Source organism: Taudactylus pleione, unplaced genomic scaffold, assembly GCF_031769625.1.
Source record: "Taudactylus pleione unplaced genomic scaffold, aTauple2 ptg000098l, whole genome shotgun sequence".
NCBI classification, from domain to species: domain Eukaryota; kingdom Metazoa; phylum Chordata; class Amphibia; order Anura; family Myobatrachidae; genus Taudactylus; species Taudactylus pleione.
Window position 1 is genome coordinate 231,979 of NW_028284500.1, and position 12,797 is coordinate 244,775.

At 49.3% G+C, this 12,797-nt stretch overlaps 1 protein-coding gene across 3 annotated transcripts in view; it reads right to left on the reverse strand.

The window, feature by feature from the left end:
* The window catches only part of GRID2IP (Grid2 interacting protein), a 153,802-nt gene that overhangs the window by 100,806 nt on the left and 40,199 nt on the right, over positions 1 to 12,797 (reverse strand). For all 3 annotated transcript variants that reach the window (XM_088470328.1, XM_088470327.1, XM_088470330.1), the window contains exon 3: positions 4,509 to 4,663. In XM_088470328.1, the coding sequence (XP_088326454.1) occupies positions 4,509 to 4,663 (155 nt within the window). The remainder of the gene's footprint in view (positions 1 to 4,508; positions 4,664 to 12,797) is intronic.

Below are 12,797 nucleotides of genomic sequence, written 5' to 3' on the forward strand. Positions count from 1 at the left end.
AATAGCCCACACCTGTCCATGAAATAGCTTTTGAGTTGATAGTCCCATTACTTTTGGCCCCTTAAAAAGTGGGAGGCACATATTGAAACTGTTGTAATTCCTACACCGTTCACCCGATTTGGTTGTAATTACCCTGAAATTAAATCTGAAAGTCTGCAGTTAAAGCACATCTTGTTTGTTTCATTTCAAAGCCATTGTGGTGGTGAATAGAGGCCAAAATCTGAAAATTCTGTCAATGTCCCAATATTTATGGACCTGACATATATATATATATATATATATATATATATATATATATATATATATATATATATATGTTTATGATGTGCCAATGCTCTGTTCTGCATTCTCCCAGCATAGCTCATGAATGTCCATTTGATTGGCCCTTACGATCATCATAGGAGTCAATTGACCCTTTTAAAAATTGCTCTCTGTTCTATGGTAACTGAACGGAACAAAGCTTAGTGTGTGCGTGTGTAACGTCACTCAGCCCAATCTGTGTGGGGGAAAAACACACTGTTTATCTAGTATTATCTCTTATTTACATGGTGCCACAAGGGTTCCACTGCGCCGGACACAGATAATAAACAACAAACTGACAAATACATTAGACAGATATAGGGCCCGATTCAGAGATGGGGGCGCTAATGCCGCCGCGACTGCGATTCCGTACGCATTGGCAGTGCGGAAATACGCAAGTGTTGCAGCAGCCAGGACCTGTATTGAGGCGCACGCCGGCGGTTACGCAAATCCAAGTAACGGCGTGCAAAGACGCAGCATCGGTTGCAAATCAGTCGATAATCAACCTTCTGAGTAACCTTATGGTCGTGCCGAATGGCCGTCGGAACTGAGACGCTGGAACCATGTTAACTGTGTACGGGATCGCAGTCAGAGACACGCCCGGAAGACGGTCGGGACACGTCTGCGTTTGAGTCGCCACCTCTCCGCTGCTGCCCACAAATGGTCATTGCCTGTCAAACACTTTGCAAATAAATCCTCACTGAGAGCGACAACGGGGATGAGATTAAACGAATGCGCAGTTTTGACTCAGACGCATGCGCAGAATAACGATAATCGCTCAACTCAAACATCGGCATTGCGCCCATTTCTGAACCAGGCCCATGGACGAGTTTACAAATCAACACGGAAACATAATTACCTAAATACAACTAGCGAGTTACATAATAATCTGCGTAGGTGCACACGCGAACACGCACTGTTCTGGTAAAGTCAGGCAAGAGACGCTATACCATCCGGTGTGGCGCTCACCCTGCAGCAGCCCTTCACCGCCTCACTAAGCAATCTTGAATAAACAATATAAATAACCTGAAAACAGTAAAAGGAAAACCCAGCTGATTATATTACACAGCATCATTACTGTACACAGCTGGCACAGGGAACACACCGAGACAGCTGTGAGATGTGCTGCAGGCACGGGAACACACCGAGACAGCTGTGAGATGTGCTGCAGGCACGGGAACACACCGAGACAGCTGTGAGATGTGCTGCAGGCATAGGGAACACACCAAGACAGCTGTGAGACGAGCTGCAGGCATAGGGAACACACTGAGACAGCTGTGAGATGTGCTGCAGGCACAGGGAACACACCAAGACAGCTGTGAGATGTGCTGCAGGCACAGGGAACACACCCAGACAGCTGTGAGATGTGCTGCAGGCACAGGGAACACACCCAGACAGCTGTGAGATGTGCTGCAGGCACAGGGAACACACCCACACAGCTGTGAGATGTGCTGCAGGCACAGGGAACACACCAAGACAGCTGTGAGATGTGCTGCAGGCACAGGGAACACACCGAGACAGCTGTGAGATGTGCTGCAGGCACAGGGAACACACGAGACAGCTGTGAGATGTGCTGCAGGCACAGGGAACACACCGAGACAGCTGTGAGATGTGCTGCAGGCACAGGGAACACACCGAGACAGCTGTGAGATGTGCTTAAGGCACAGGGAACACACCCAGAGAGCTGTGAGATGTGCTGCAGGCACAGGGAACACACCCAGACAGCTGTGAGATGTGCTGCAGGCGCAGGGAACACACCGAGACAGCTGTGAGATGTGCTGCAGGCACAGGGAACACACCAAGACAGCTGTGAGATGTGCTGCAGGCACAGGGAACACACGAGACAGCTGTGAGATGTGCTGCAGGCACAGGGAACACACCGAGACAGCTGTGAGGTGTGCTTAAGGCACAGGGAACACACCCAGACAGCTGTGAGATGTGCTGCAGGCACAGGGAACACACCGAGACAGTTGTGAGACGTGCTGCAGGCACAGGGAACACACCGAGACAGCTGTGAGATGTGCTGCAGGCACAGGGAACACACGAGACAGCTGTGAGATGTGCTGCAGGCACAGGGAACACACCGAGACAGCTGTGAGATGTGCTGCAGGCACAGGGAACACACCGAGACAGCTGTGAGATGTGCTGCAGGCACAGGGAACACACGAGACAGCTGTGAGATGTGCTGCAGGCACAGGGAACACACCGAGACAGCTGTGAGATGTGCTTAAGGCACAGGGAACACACCCAGACAGCTGTGAGATGTGCTGCAGGCACAGGGAACACACCGAGACAGTTGTGAGACGTGCTGCAGGCACAGGGAACACACCGAGACAGCTGTGAGATGTGCTGCAGGCACAGGGAACACACGAGACAGCTGTGAGATGTGCTGCAGGCACAGGGAACACACCGAGACAGCTGTGAGATGTGCTGCAGGCACAGGGAACACACCGAGACAGCTGTGAGATGTGCTGCAGGCACAGGGAACACACCGAGACAGCTGTGAGATGTGCTTAAGGCACAGGGAACACACCCAGACAGCTGTGAGATGTGCTGCAGGCACAGGGAACACACCGAGACAGTTGTGAGACGTGCTGCAGGCACAGGGGCGCATAGAAACATGCCTGACATTGGTACTGACCGTATCAACAGGATCCTGCTCTGCTGTTTTGCGCCTCTCTCAGCTTTTTGCTATTTGAGGATTTGTGAATTACAATCTCGTGATCAACACAAGACAGGAATAGAACGAGGAAAGAGAGGGGAAAAGAAGCTTTTACCAGGTTACCTTCCTGTCAGCGGCAAGGAACGGAATATGGATAACGTATAATCTGAGCTGTGCAATCATCAATGACAACAGCAAAGTATAGAGGGATAAATATGATGAATAATTAAAAATCAATGAGGTCCAAAATCCGAAATGGGGACCCACAGCCCATATCTCAAGCAGACGGATGGGCCCCAAGCATGTGAAGATCAGAACCCATCTCTTTACTTGTATAGTCATAAAGACAGAGTTACACCTGCTCTCATGCATCCACGTCAGTAATTGCAGCTGCTCACATAGTAGGTCACACCAGTAGCCTTTTACTCCAGCATACAGGCACATCCGGAGCACAGACATGGCGATCAACACCAGTAACTCACAAGCTTTTACGCCTTTATGTAGATGCAAAATATACGTCCCGCTGCTGACGCATTTCAGAACTCTAAATCAGCCGCATCTCATTGGCGTGGGCTTAACGTGCATCTGCACACCGGTACTGTACTGTACACGCTAATGGCCCTGACCTGTCTCTCCATGCGCAGGGAGGCACAAGATATATGCAGTCCCTGCCCTGCCGTACAAGTAATGTGCAACTTCCAGCAATAAGTCAGTTATTATGAACAATGGTCAAGTACAGTAAATTTATTAATCACAGATCTCGTGATATCTATGAATGTCAGGGGCTTATTTCTCAAACAATATTTGCAGGATGTTCGCCAAAAACAGCTGTTTTCAGGGGATAACCGCAAATATTAAGTATCCCCTGTAATGTACCCTGGAGGGACAGCAGCAGATATCTCCATAAGTGCCTCGGCCCCTTAATTTCCGACAGCAGCCGCAGTTTCTATAGGGGCTGTGAAGCTGATCAGACCGTGTCATTACGGAGTTTGGCCCTGGCAGCTAACGACTGGGCTACATTTAGCAAAAATTACCCGGAGATGATTCCTCTAGAACCGTCTGCGTCAATGGCCGCCTGGTCAGTAGCTAGAGGAGTACAGAGACCCCTGATGCACCCACTTCACGCCGCACACACGGCAGGGACAGGCTCCTTTTGGAGCTCCTGTTCCTGTGGGTGTATATTGATACATTCGGGTGGAATTTCATTTCTTATTGCTGTGAATAGCGGCGATAATAAATTACAATTATCTGGTGTAAAACCTGATAATTGATAAATATGCCCATCAGCCACTTCTCCACCATTCATTCTGTACAGGGTCCCATCCTAATTTCTCACTTTGTTTAACACTGTCCATGATCACTCTCTCCACATGGCAGGAGTCCACGCACCAAATAGTTTTGTTTTGCCATCAAGCATTTTCTTTAATGCAATTGATTCTGAAATATGTTGGAGTATGTTTGTGCAGCCAACCTCTGCTAAGTTATGTTATATATCGCACTATTTATATGAAATGATGTATTCAAAACAAAATAGAGAGTATGGTACCTGATGTTGTCAATCAAACGGTGTTGAGACTCCTCGGTAAGTATCATGGGTAACATATAAGCCAAACGATCCACTTTCCTCTCCTGAGCGTACTGCTTCAACAGAGCAAACACCTTCTCCTTCAAGGCCGGCTGATCTCCCAGGACCTCATCAAGCTGTAGGACAATGCCCGAGGACAAAATGACATGGATCAAAGAGAGCACAGAACTGAAGGTGACGTCAGACAGAGATTCTATCTATGTCTCCTTTACTTTGTATTAAGGTACAATTTACTGACATTACCAGAAGGTACATTGTAATCTATGGTATAGAGACGTCTATCACAAAACTGCTGCCGCCATCATCATCAACAGGGAAATATATACTTTGTGGTGTATCCCAATGACCTACTTACACGCCTCTCCAAGTGTTAGGGTCCCCAAGCCTAATACGCAAACAAGTCTTTTTATAGCCAGATTGTGGTACGCATGGGCAGTATGGAAATACATATTTTTACACACCACAAATGGATTTACATCTGACTACGTATATGTGTATATAGAAAAGTGAGAATAGATGAATAATCAATTGGTAAGTTACAGTATACGTATTCTCATTAATATTTTTCAGCCCCAAAAAATGCCTCTTCAGTGCCAATGGGTGTCACCTTATACTGGGCTTCCTATGTCTTGTTTCTGCCTTCTAATAGCTCTGGCAATGAGACCCATTTTTACCATCCAGGCTAGGGGGGAGATGTAATAACCTACGAGGTGCATGCATCTTCACAATTTTGGAGAGTCTGGCCATGTTTTAAAGCAGCAATAATTTAAAAGGCAAAACCAGGTTGGTTTCGCCTTTTAAATGATTGGCGCTTTAAAAAAAGGAGATTTATGTGCTTACCTGTTAAATCCTTTTCTTCAATTCCAAAGGGGACACAAGCTTTACGCTAGGTATAGGTTGGTGGGTTGGAGTCATAGTTAATACCTGAAATCCTTCAGCCCAGGACCCCTCTCCCCTATACCCCACCCTCAGGTCCAAATGCACAGCAGATGTGGACAGGAGAAACAGAAGCAGAAGCAGAGCAAAGCCCCACAAGCCAGGTGCGTCAGGGTGGGAGCCCTGTGTCATCCATGGAATCAAAGAAAAGGATTTAACAGGTAAGCACATAAACTCCTTTTCTTCTTCCTCCATAGGGGAAACGGGCTTACTCTGGGACATCCCAAACCTAAATCTCTAAGGGATTCCTGGGCTGTGCTGAGTACTCTTCGCCCAAAAGTGCATCAGGGGAGGCGAAGATGTCAAAGGAATAGAACTTCAGAAACGTATGAGCAGAAGACCACATGGCCGCTTTAAACAGCTGCTCCACAGAGGCACTGCCCACAAAGTTCCCACCAACCGGGTAGAATGAGCCATCACCACGTACGCTGCTGGAAGGTCCAAAGCAGCATGAGCGTGCCCGCCAGGCAGAAGCTACGGCAAGAAGGAAGACAGTCTTCTAGGTAAGCCAACGAATGTCCACTGTGTCTAAAGGCTCAAAAGGTGAAAAATAAAGGGCCCTAAGAACCAAAGACACATGCCAAGGAGTCACCGGCGGAGGCTGTATGTGGGGACACCCTGTAGTAAAGTCTGAACAAATGGTAACAGTGCAATGTCTCTGGAAGAGTATAGAAAGGGCTGAAACCTGCACTTTCAGTGAAGCAAGGCAGATGGCCAAATCCAGCCCAGTCTGAAAAAAAGAAAGAACTCGAGAGAGTCGGAAAGACCTGGGGTTAAGATTCCTAGCTGAACACCAGTCAAAGTAAGTCCTCCAAACCCAATGGTAAATTCTAGCGGAAGAGGGCTTACGGGCATTGAGCATAGTGTTAATGACTGACCTGGAGAACCCCTTAGCTGTCAGGACGGATGTCTCAAGAGCCACCCCGTCAAAGCGAGACGGACTAGATCCGGGTGGAAGCATGGGCCCTGAGACAAAATATCTGGCAGCAGTGGAAGACGCAGAGTAGCGTGGACGGAGAGGCCCTGAAGTACAAAGCCTTTTGTGGCCAATCAGGAGCCACTAGTTTCACTGTGCCCCCCTCCGACTTTAACATGCCGAGGGCCCACAGAAACAGAGAGATTGGAGGGAAGATTTACAAGAGTGGGATGGTCAACCAAACTGCCAAGGCATCCACCAGAAAGGCCTCCAGATCTCTGGTGCATGAGCAGTACCTTGGAACCTGGAGATTGTGCCAAAAAGCCATTGTGTCGATGTCCGGCAAGCCTTGAAGACGTATGGATGTAGGGCCCATTTGCCCGAATTAACGTACAGTCGGCTTATGAAGTCTGCTTCCCAATTTTGTACTCCAAAAATGTAGACCGCCGACAGGGAGGGAAGATGCCGTTCCGCCCAAAGGAGAATACGACTTAATTACCTCATGGTGGCGCAACGGCAAGTGCCGCTCTGATGGGTTATGTAGGCGACAGTTGTTGCGTTGTCAGACTGTACTTGCACTGGGCGACGCTGGAGGAGAGGCAGAGCCAGACAAAGAGCTCTGTAAACTGCTCGGAGCTCCAGAATGTTGATCGGGTGCTGTCTCTTGAGCCGACCACTGACCCTGAAAAGTCTGATGACAGGTCACCGACCCCCACTCCCGAAGACTTGCGTTGGTGGTGAGGAAGACCCAGTCCTGAATCCAAAAGGGGCATTTCCTGATCAGATGGGACCCATGAAACCACCACATGACGGAATGATGCACTTCCTGAGAAAGGACAATCGTCTAAGACCCGAACCTGTAGATGGGATCTGTTCCACCTGGCCAGAATCTCTAACTGGAGAGACAGGGAATGAAACTGGGCATACTCCACCATGTCTAAGGATCTGCATGCAAAAATGTATTGACTGATGTAGAAATAAACAAATTTTGGACTGAAAGTTCCGAACTTTGGACCTCATTCAGAGCCGCTCGCAAAATGCGAGTGCTCATTCTGAATGAGGGCGGCCGCTTTTCTTTTGAAAGGCGGCCTCCTGGCCACTCGCTAAGCTGTGGGTTACCACCAACAGCTTTAGCGAGTGACTGGGTGATGGTCGCGATGGTCGAGACCATTGCGACCATCGGGGCTTGCACAATACCCTACCGCTCTAACAGGGCAGGAAGCACCATACTGACATCCCTGGTGATGTCAGTAGGGCCGCCTATGAACGGCAGGCGCTCCGGGGCTTGCGCACGCGCCGTGCGCACGCGATGCCCCACCATCGACCCATTTGCGAGCGCATAGGCGCTTGCGATCGGGTCTGAATGAGGTCTTTTGTCCGCTGGGAGGAACACCCGCTGAACCCTGGAGTCCAGCAAGGACCCCAAATGCACCATCTCCTGAGACAGAATCAGAGGGGATTTCTTCCAATTGAGGACCCATCTGTGGGCCTGAAGAAGATCCACTGCGACCCCGAATGTGGGTCATCCGTGGGACCTCCGCAGACTGGGCCAGGATAAGCAAGTCGTCCAGACAGGGAAATATTTGGATTCCCTTGCTCCGAAGATGAGCTGCCATGACCTTTGTGAAAACATGAGGAGCTGTGGAAAGCCGGAAACTGGAAATGTTCCTCCTGGATAGCAAACCTGAGGAATCGCTGGTGACTGAGATGGATGGGAACATGCAAATAGGCATCCTGGATGTCTAAGAAGGCCATTAAGTCCCCTTGCTCCAGTGCTAGTAAAATTGAGCGAAGCAATTCCATTCGAACCTTTGGGATCCTCAAGTACCTGTTGAGTGACTTCAGGTTGAGAATCCATCAACAGGACCCGTTCGGCTTCCATACCAGGAAGAGACTGGCATAGAGGCCTTCCCCGCTGAGAAGAGGGAACCGGAACAATGACATTGGAGGCCAGTAGAGAGCAAACGGACTCCCAAAAAGCTCCTGCTCTTTCTTGATCCAAAGGAAGACCTGAAAAAACAGGGTTGGAGGATGCTCCCGAAACATTAACACGTATCCCTGGGAAACTACCCCTCTTACCCAGACGCCCTCCGTGGTCGCCCTCCAAATCTCGGAAAAAAAGAAGAAGCCTCCCTTGCTGGTGTCCCCCAGGTGGAGACCCGCCCCCTCATGCAGGCTTGTCGGCTGGCTTAGCAGTCGGGCATCTGATAGACCAAGGTTGCTTACCTGCTGGCTTAAAACTTTTAGTGGAGGATCCCTGGGACCTAGAAAACGACAAGCCCATGGCTTTTCCCTGCGGACAAAAGGAACGAAAATTAGAAGATCGCGACCTAGGGACTGCCCCAGAAGGGATAAAAGCTGTCTTAGATGCTGTCACCATAGCTACTATCGTATCCAACTCTGGACCAAAGTTAATATCTCCCGAAAAGGAAAGAGCTTCAAAGGCCTTCTTAGAGTCAGCATCCTCGCGCCAGGAATGAAGCCATAGGGCTTTCCTAGCTGACACTGACAACGCTGATACCTTAGAAGTTAGTATGCTCTGTGGCACGGCCAAGACGCTGACCCAGTCGCCAGCGCTGCGGCCGTCGGGGTGATGGAGTGTCAGTGCGGACGTCCCACTCAGTTAAAATATAAAATAATAAAGTGAAAGAAATTAGGGCCTGATTCAGAGCCGGACGCTCTTTCAGAGCGCTCGTTCTGAATCAGTGCCCTCCCTCTCTTTTTTAGAGCGGCCTCCTGGCCGCTCGCGTAGCTGTGGGTGACCACCCACAGCTATAGCGAGCGGCCAAAAAGATGGTAGCGATGGTCAAGACCATCGCGACCATCGGGCTTGCGACGAGACCCTTGTGGTAGGGTCTCGTCTGCCGCAAGCCCTGGAGTGCTTTTGGCTCTATCATAGCCAAAAGCACTCCCACTGACATCACTTGTGATGTCAGTGGGGCCGGCCCCAGACGGTAGGCGTTCCCATGGGAACGCCTCCATCTGGGCAGCCACACCCGTGGCACGCCCGCCAAAGGGGGCGTGCTGTCACTCAACATCGACAGCACGCCCCCTTTGTAGCGAGACCCACTGAGCCGGCTCCCTCGTGCGCATGCGCACTTGGCCAACATTGACCCGCTTGCGAGCGCTCAGTGCTCGCGAGCGGGTCTGAATCAGACCTTAATCTGTCTGCACAACTTTTACACTGTGCCGCTGCTGCAGGCACCAACAAAACACTGAAGTGCCTGTGGGCAGGGTATGGGGGGGGGGGGAGCCTGGGCTGATGGATTTCAAGTATTAACTATGTGGTGCCCAGACTCCAACCCACCAACCTATACCCAGCGTAAAGCCTGTATCCTTTATGGAGGAAGAAGTAAAACAGGTATCGACGAGCTATATTGTCATAAAAAATTTGGTTCAGACTGTACAATGGACTCCGCTGATTGTCATACGTCACTATAATTTGAATTGATAGGCTGAATATATGTTCAGCCACAAAACAACTCCCTACACTGCATGCAGACTCCCTGCACTCCACATAGGCACCCTCCACTGTGCATAGGCTCCCTGTATTGCGCGTAGGCCTCCTGCATTGTGTGTAAACTTGCAGAGGCTGGTATTCAGTAATGTAACCCCCAACCCTCCAGGGGACAAATAGTTTTTCAATGCTAGTTGTTTCAGAACATTACTAAATATCTGCAATATTTGCTTGTATGCAATATTACATCATTACATCATATTACATCAATTACATCATTACCAGTGCAATCTAAAACGAACATTTTTAAAACACCTATTATTCCTTTATAAAAGAGTGGAATACAAATACAATATTTGTTGAATTATAAATATTTGATTGAAGTTTTCAGCACAACGTGCCTCAAGCTGATATATAATCGCCGGCGTGTAGAATTGTACACATCTAGCGTCCGCCCCCTAACCATACACTTGGTTTGCTCCTGACATCAGTATCATTAGTGCGCATTCGCAGAATCCTATACTTGGCGCATATGATACTGATTCAGAGGTGGATGCTAGTAAACATTGGGCATAAGCGCCCGATGTTTTACTTCTGTGCATGCATCCCGATGGTTACTGCCGGGGGCACATATCGAAATTGTATGGATCTTTATGGGTGTTCCTGGGCAGTGTCTTTAATGGCGGCGGGCGTGTCGGTGTCAGGGTCTAAAGACACAGGAGCTCATTCAGACCTGATCGCAAGATGTGGCCGCTCGCTGACAAAAAGGGGCTGGATATTTAAATTAAGCGTTCGCACTGCGTGGCGTAAGGACGCCTTCTATTTCTTAGCAAGCTACGGCACTGAGCGCTCCCTAGTGTATAAAGACGCCCCCTTTCCACTCGCAACACATGTCATCTCCGGGAATTGTTGGATTAATCGGTAACATCGAGAGCCATCGGAGCTGCTCGCAGCCCTTGAGGTTGCCTTACCCCGCCGCAAGCACTGCAATCAGCGCTGTCTGAAATACATGCCGGTGACGTATAAAATGACGCTACTTTGCTAATTATGAACGCCCTTTAAACGGCGTTTTGGCGGCCTGACACGCCTGCGTCCGCCACACCACTCCCCCGTTTACAATCACCCTCCCGTTACCACCCACAAACGTCACTATCTGTCACTCGAAGTAGCGATCTGATAGTGGCTTATGAGCAACCAAATCACATCGCAAAGACAGGCTTGCGCACGCGCACTGCGAATTATACGCATGTGCAGAAGGGCGAAAATCGCTCAGAGCAAGCGAGCGTAACTTAGCGACCGGGTCTGAATCAGGTCCATAGTTCCACTGACACCAGCACCCATAATGTCCGATGGTGGGGCCGTTGGATTTGAATCATAATATGTGTATTACTGCGAGTTTCAATAACATAATATATGACAATACATAAACAATATACAGTAAGATATCAATCAAAAGATCAAAAAGAGTCCAATAAGTTTTGTGGTAAATAGCAAACAGAAAGGTAATGGCCATTAAATATAAAGATGTGAATAACAAAATAAAAGGCAGATGTAGAAATGGAATCGGTATGTAATGCCGACTGTCGGGATGCCGACTGTCACAATACCAACAGCGGCGTCCCGATGGTTGGTATCCCGACAGGGATCGGGTAAGTACACTTACCCTCCTCCCCCTAACCATCCCATTTTGTAGCCTAACCCTCCCCACCTCGCACCCTAATCCCCGTTAGTGCCTAAACCTAAGTTTTCCCCCTTCGTGCCTAAACCTAACCTTCCCCCCTTAGTGCATAACATTAACCCCCTCCAGTGGTGCCTAACCCTCACACTCCCCCCCCTAGGGGTGCCTAACACTAACCCCCCCGGTGGTGCTGCCCCCCCCACCAGTGGTGCCGAATCCCTCCCCCCCACCAAAACCTAACGCTAACCCCGCTATGTAACCTAAATATAACCCTCCCCCCGCGGCTAACACTAAGGGCGCCCCGGACTTACCTCGTTCGGGCTGGCGTCTTTCTGTGTTCCGGCGTCGGGATTAAGATAGACGTCGGTATTTCTGCGTCTATCTTAAATCTCTTGTCGGATTTCAGCCGTCGGGATTTAGACCGGCTGCCGTACATCCCATAGAAAGTACAATAAGTAAATAATCAAATCTTGTTGTATAATTGGTCTCTAATATCAACATAAAAGATATGGGAAAGGCAAAAGGAAATATTTACTGTTAACAATGGTTCATATCACTTAAAAATAATTCAAATATTTATAAGGCATCTCCTTATTGCAGGTTTATACAGATGAGCAAATCTGTGTGATATTTTGTTCAGATGACACAGTTCGGAGTAGGCTGGTTTAGGCAAAGTGCAGATTACACTAACTTTCCCAGTCATTTATTCTTTATCCCAAAATATACCCTCCCCAGTTCCCAGTGTAAAATCTCTTCCTGTGGTCTACCCAGAACAGAGCAGGAAATCAGCAACTGTCATCGGCAACGTCAGCTAATCTGGCATCTTTACTGAGACGTTTCAGGGCAGAACTACCCTCCCTGGTGGTTTTTCCCTTGTCCCTTCTTCGGTGACCCAGCTACCTCTTCTCAAGATCCTGCACTGCGATGTCTCCAGCCCTTCTACCCCGACCCCGACCAACACCTGCTCAGTGAGCAGCAACACTGTTCTCCCAACCAGTGCCTGCTCAGTGAGCAGCAACATCAACCAGCGCATGCTCAGTGAGGAGCAACACTGACCCCCAACCAGTGCCTGCTCAGTGAGCAACAACACCAACCAGCACCTGCTCAGTGAGGAGCAACACTGACCCCCAACCAGCACCTGCTCAGTGAGGAGCAACACTGACCCCCAACCAGCGCCTGCTCAGTGAGGAGCAATACTTACCGCCAAACAACGCCTGCTCAGTGAGGAGCAACACTGACCTCCAACCAGCTCCTGCTCAGTGA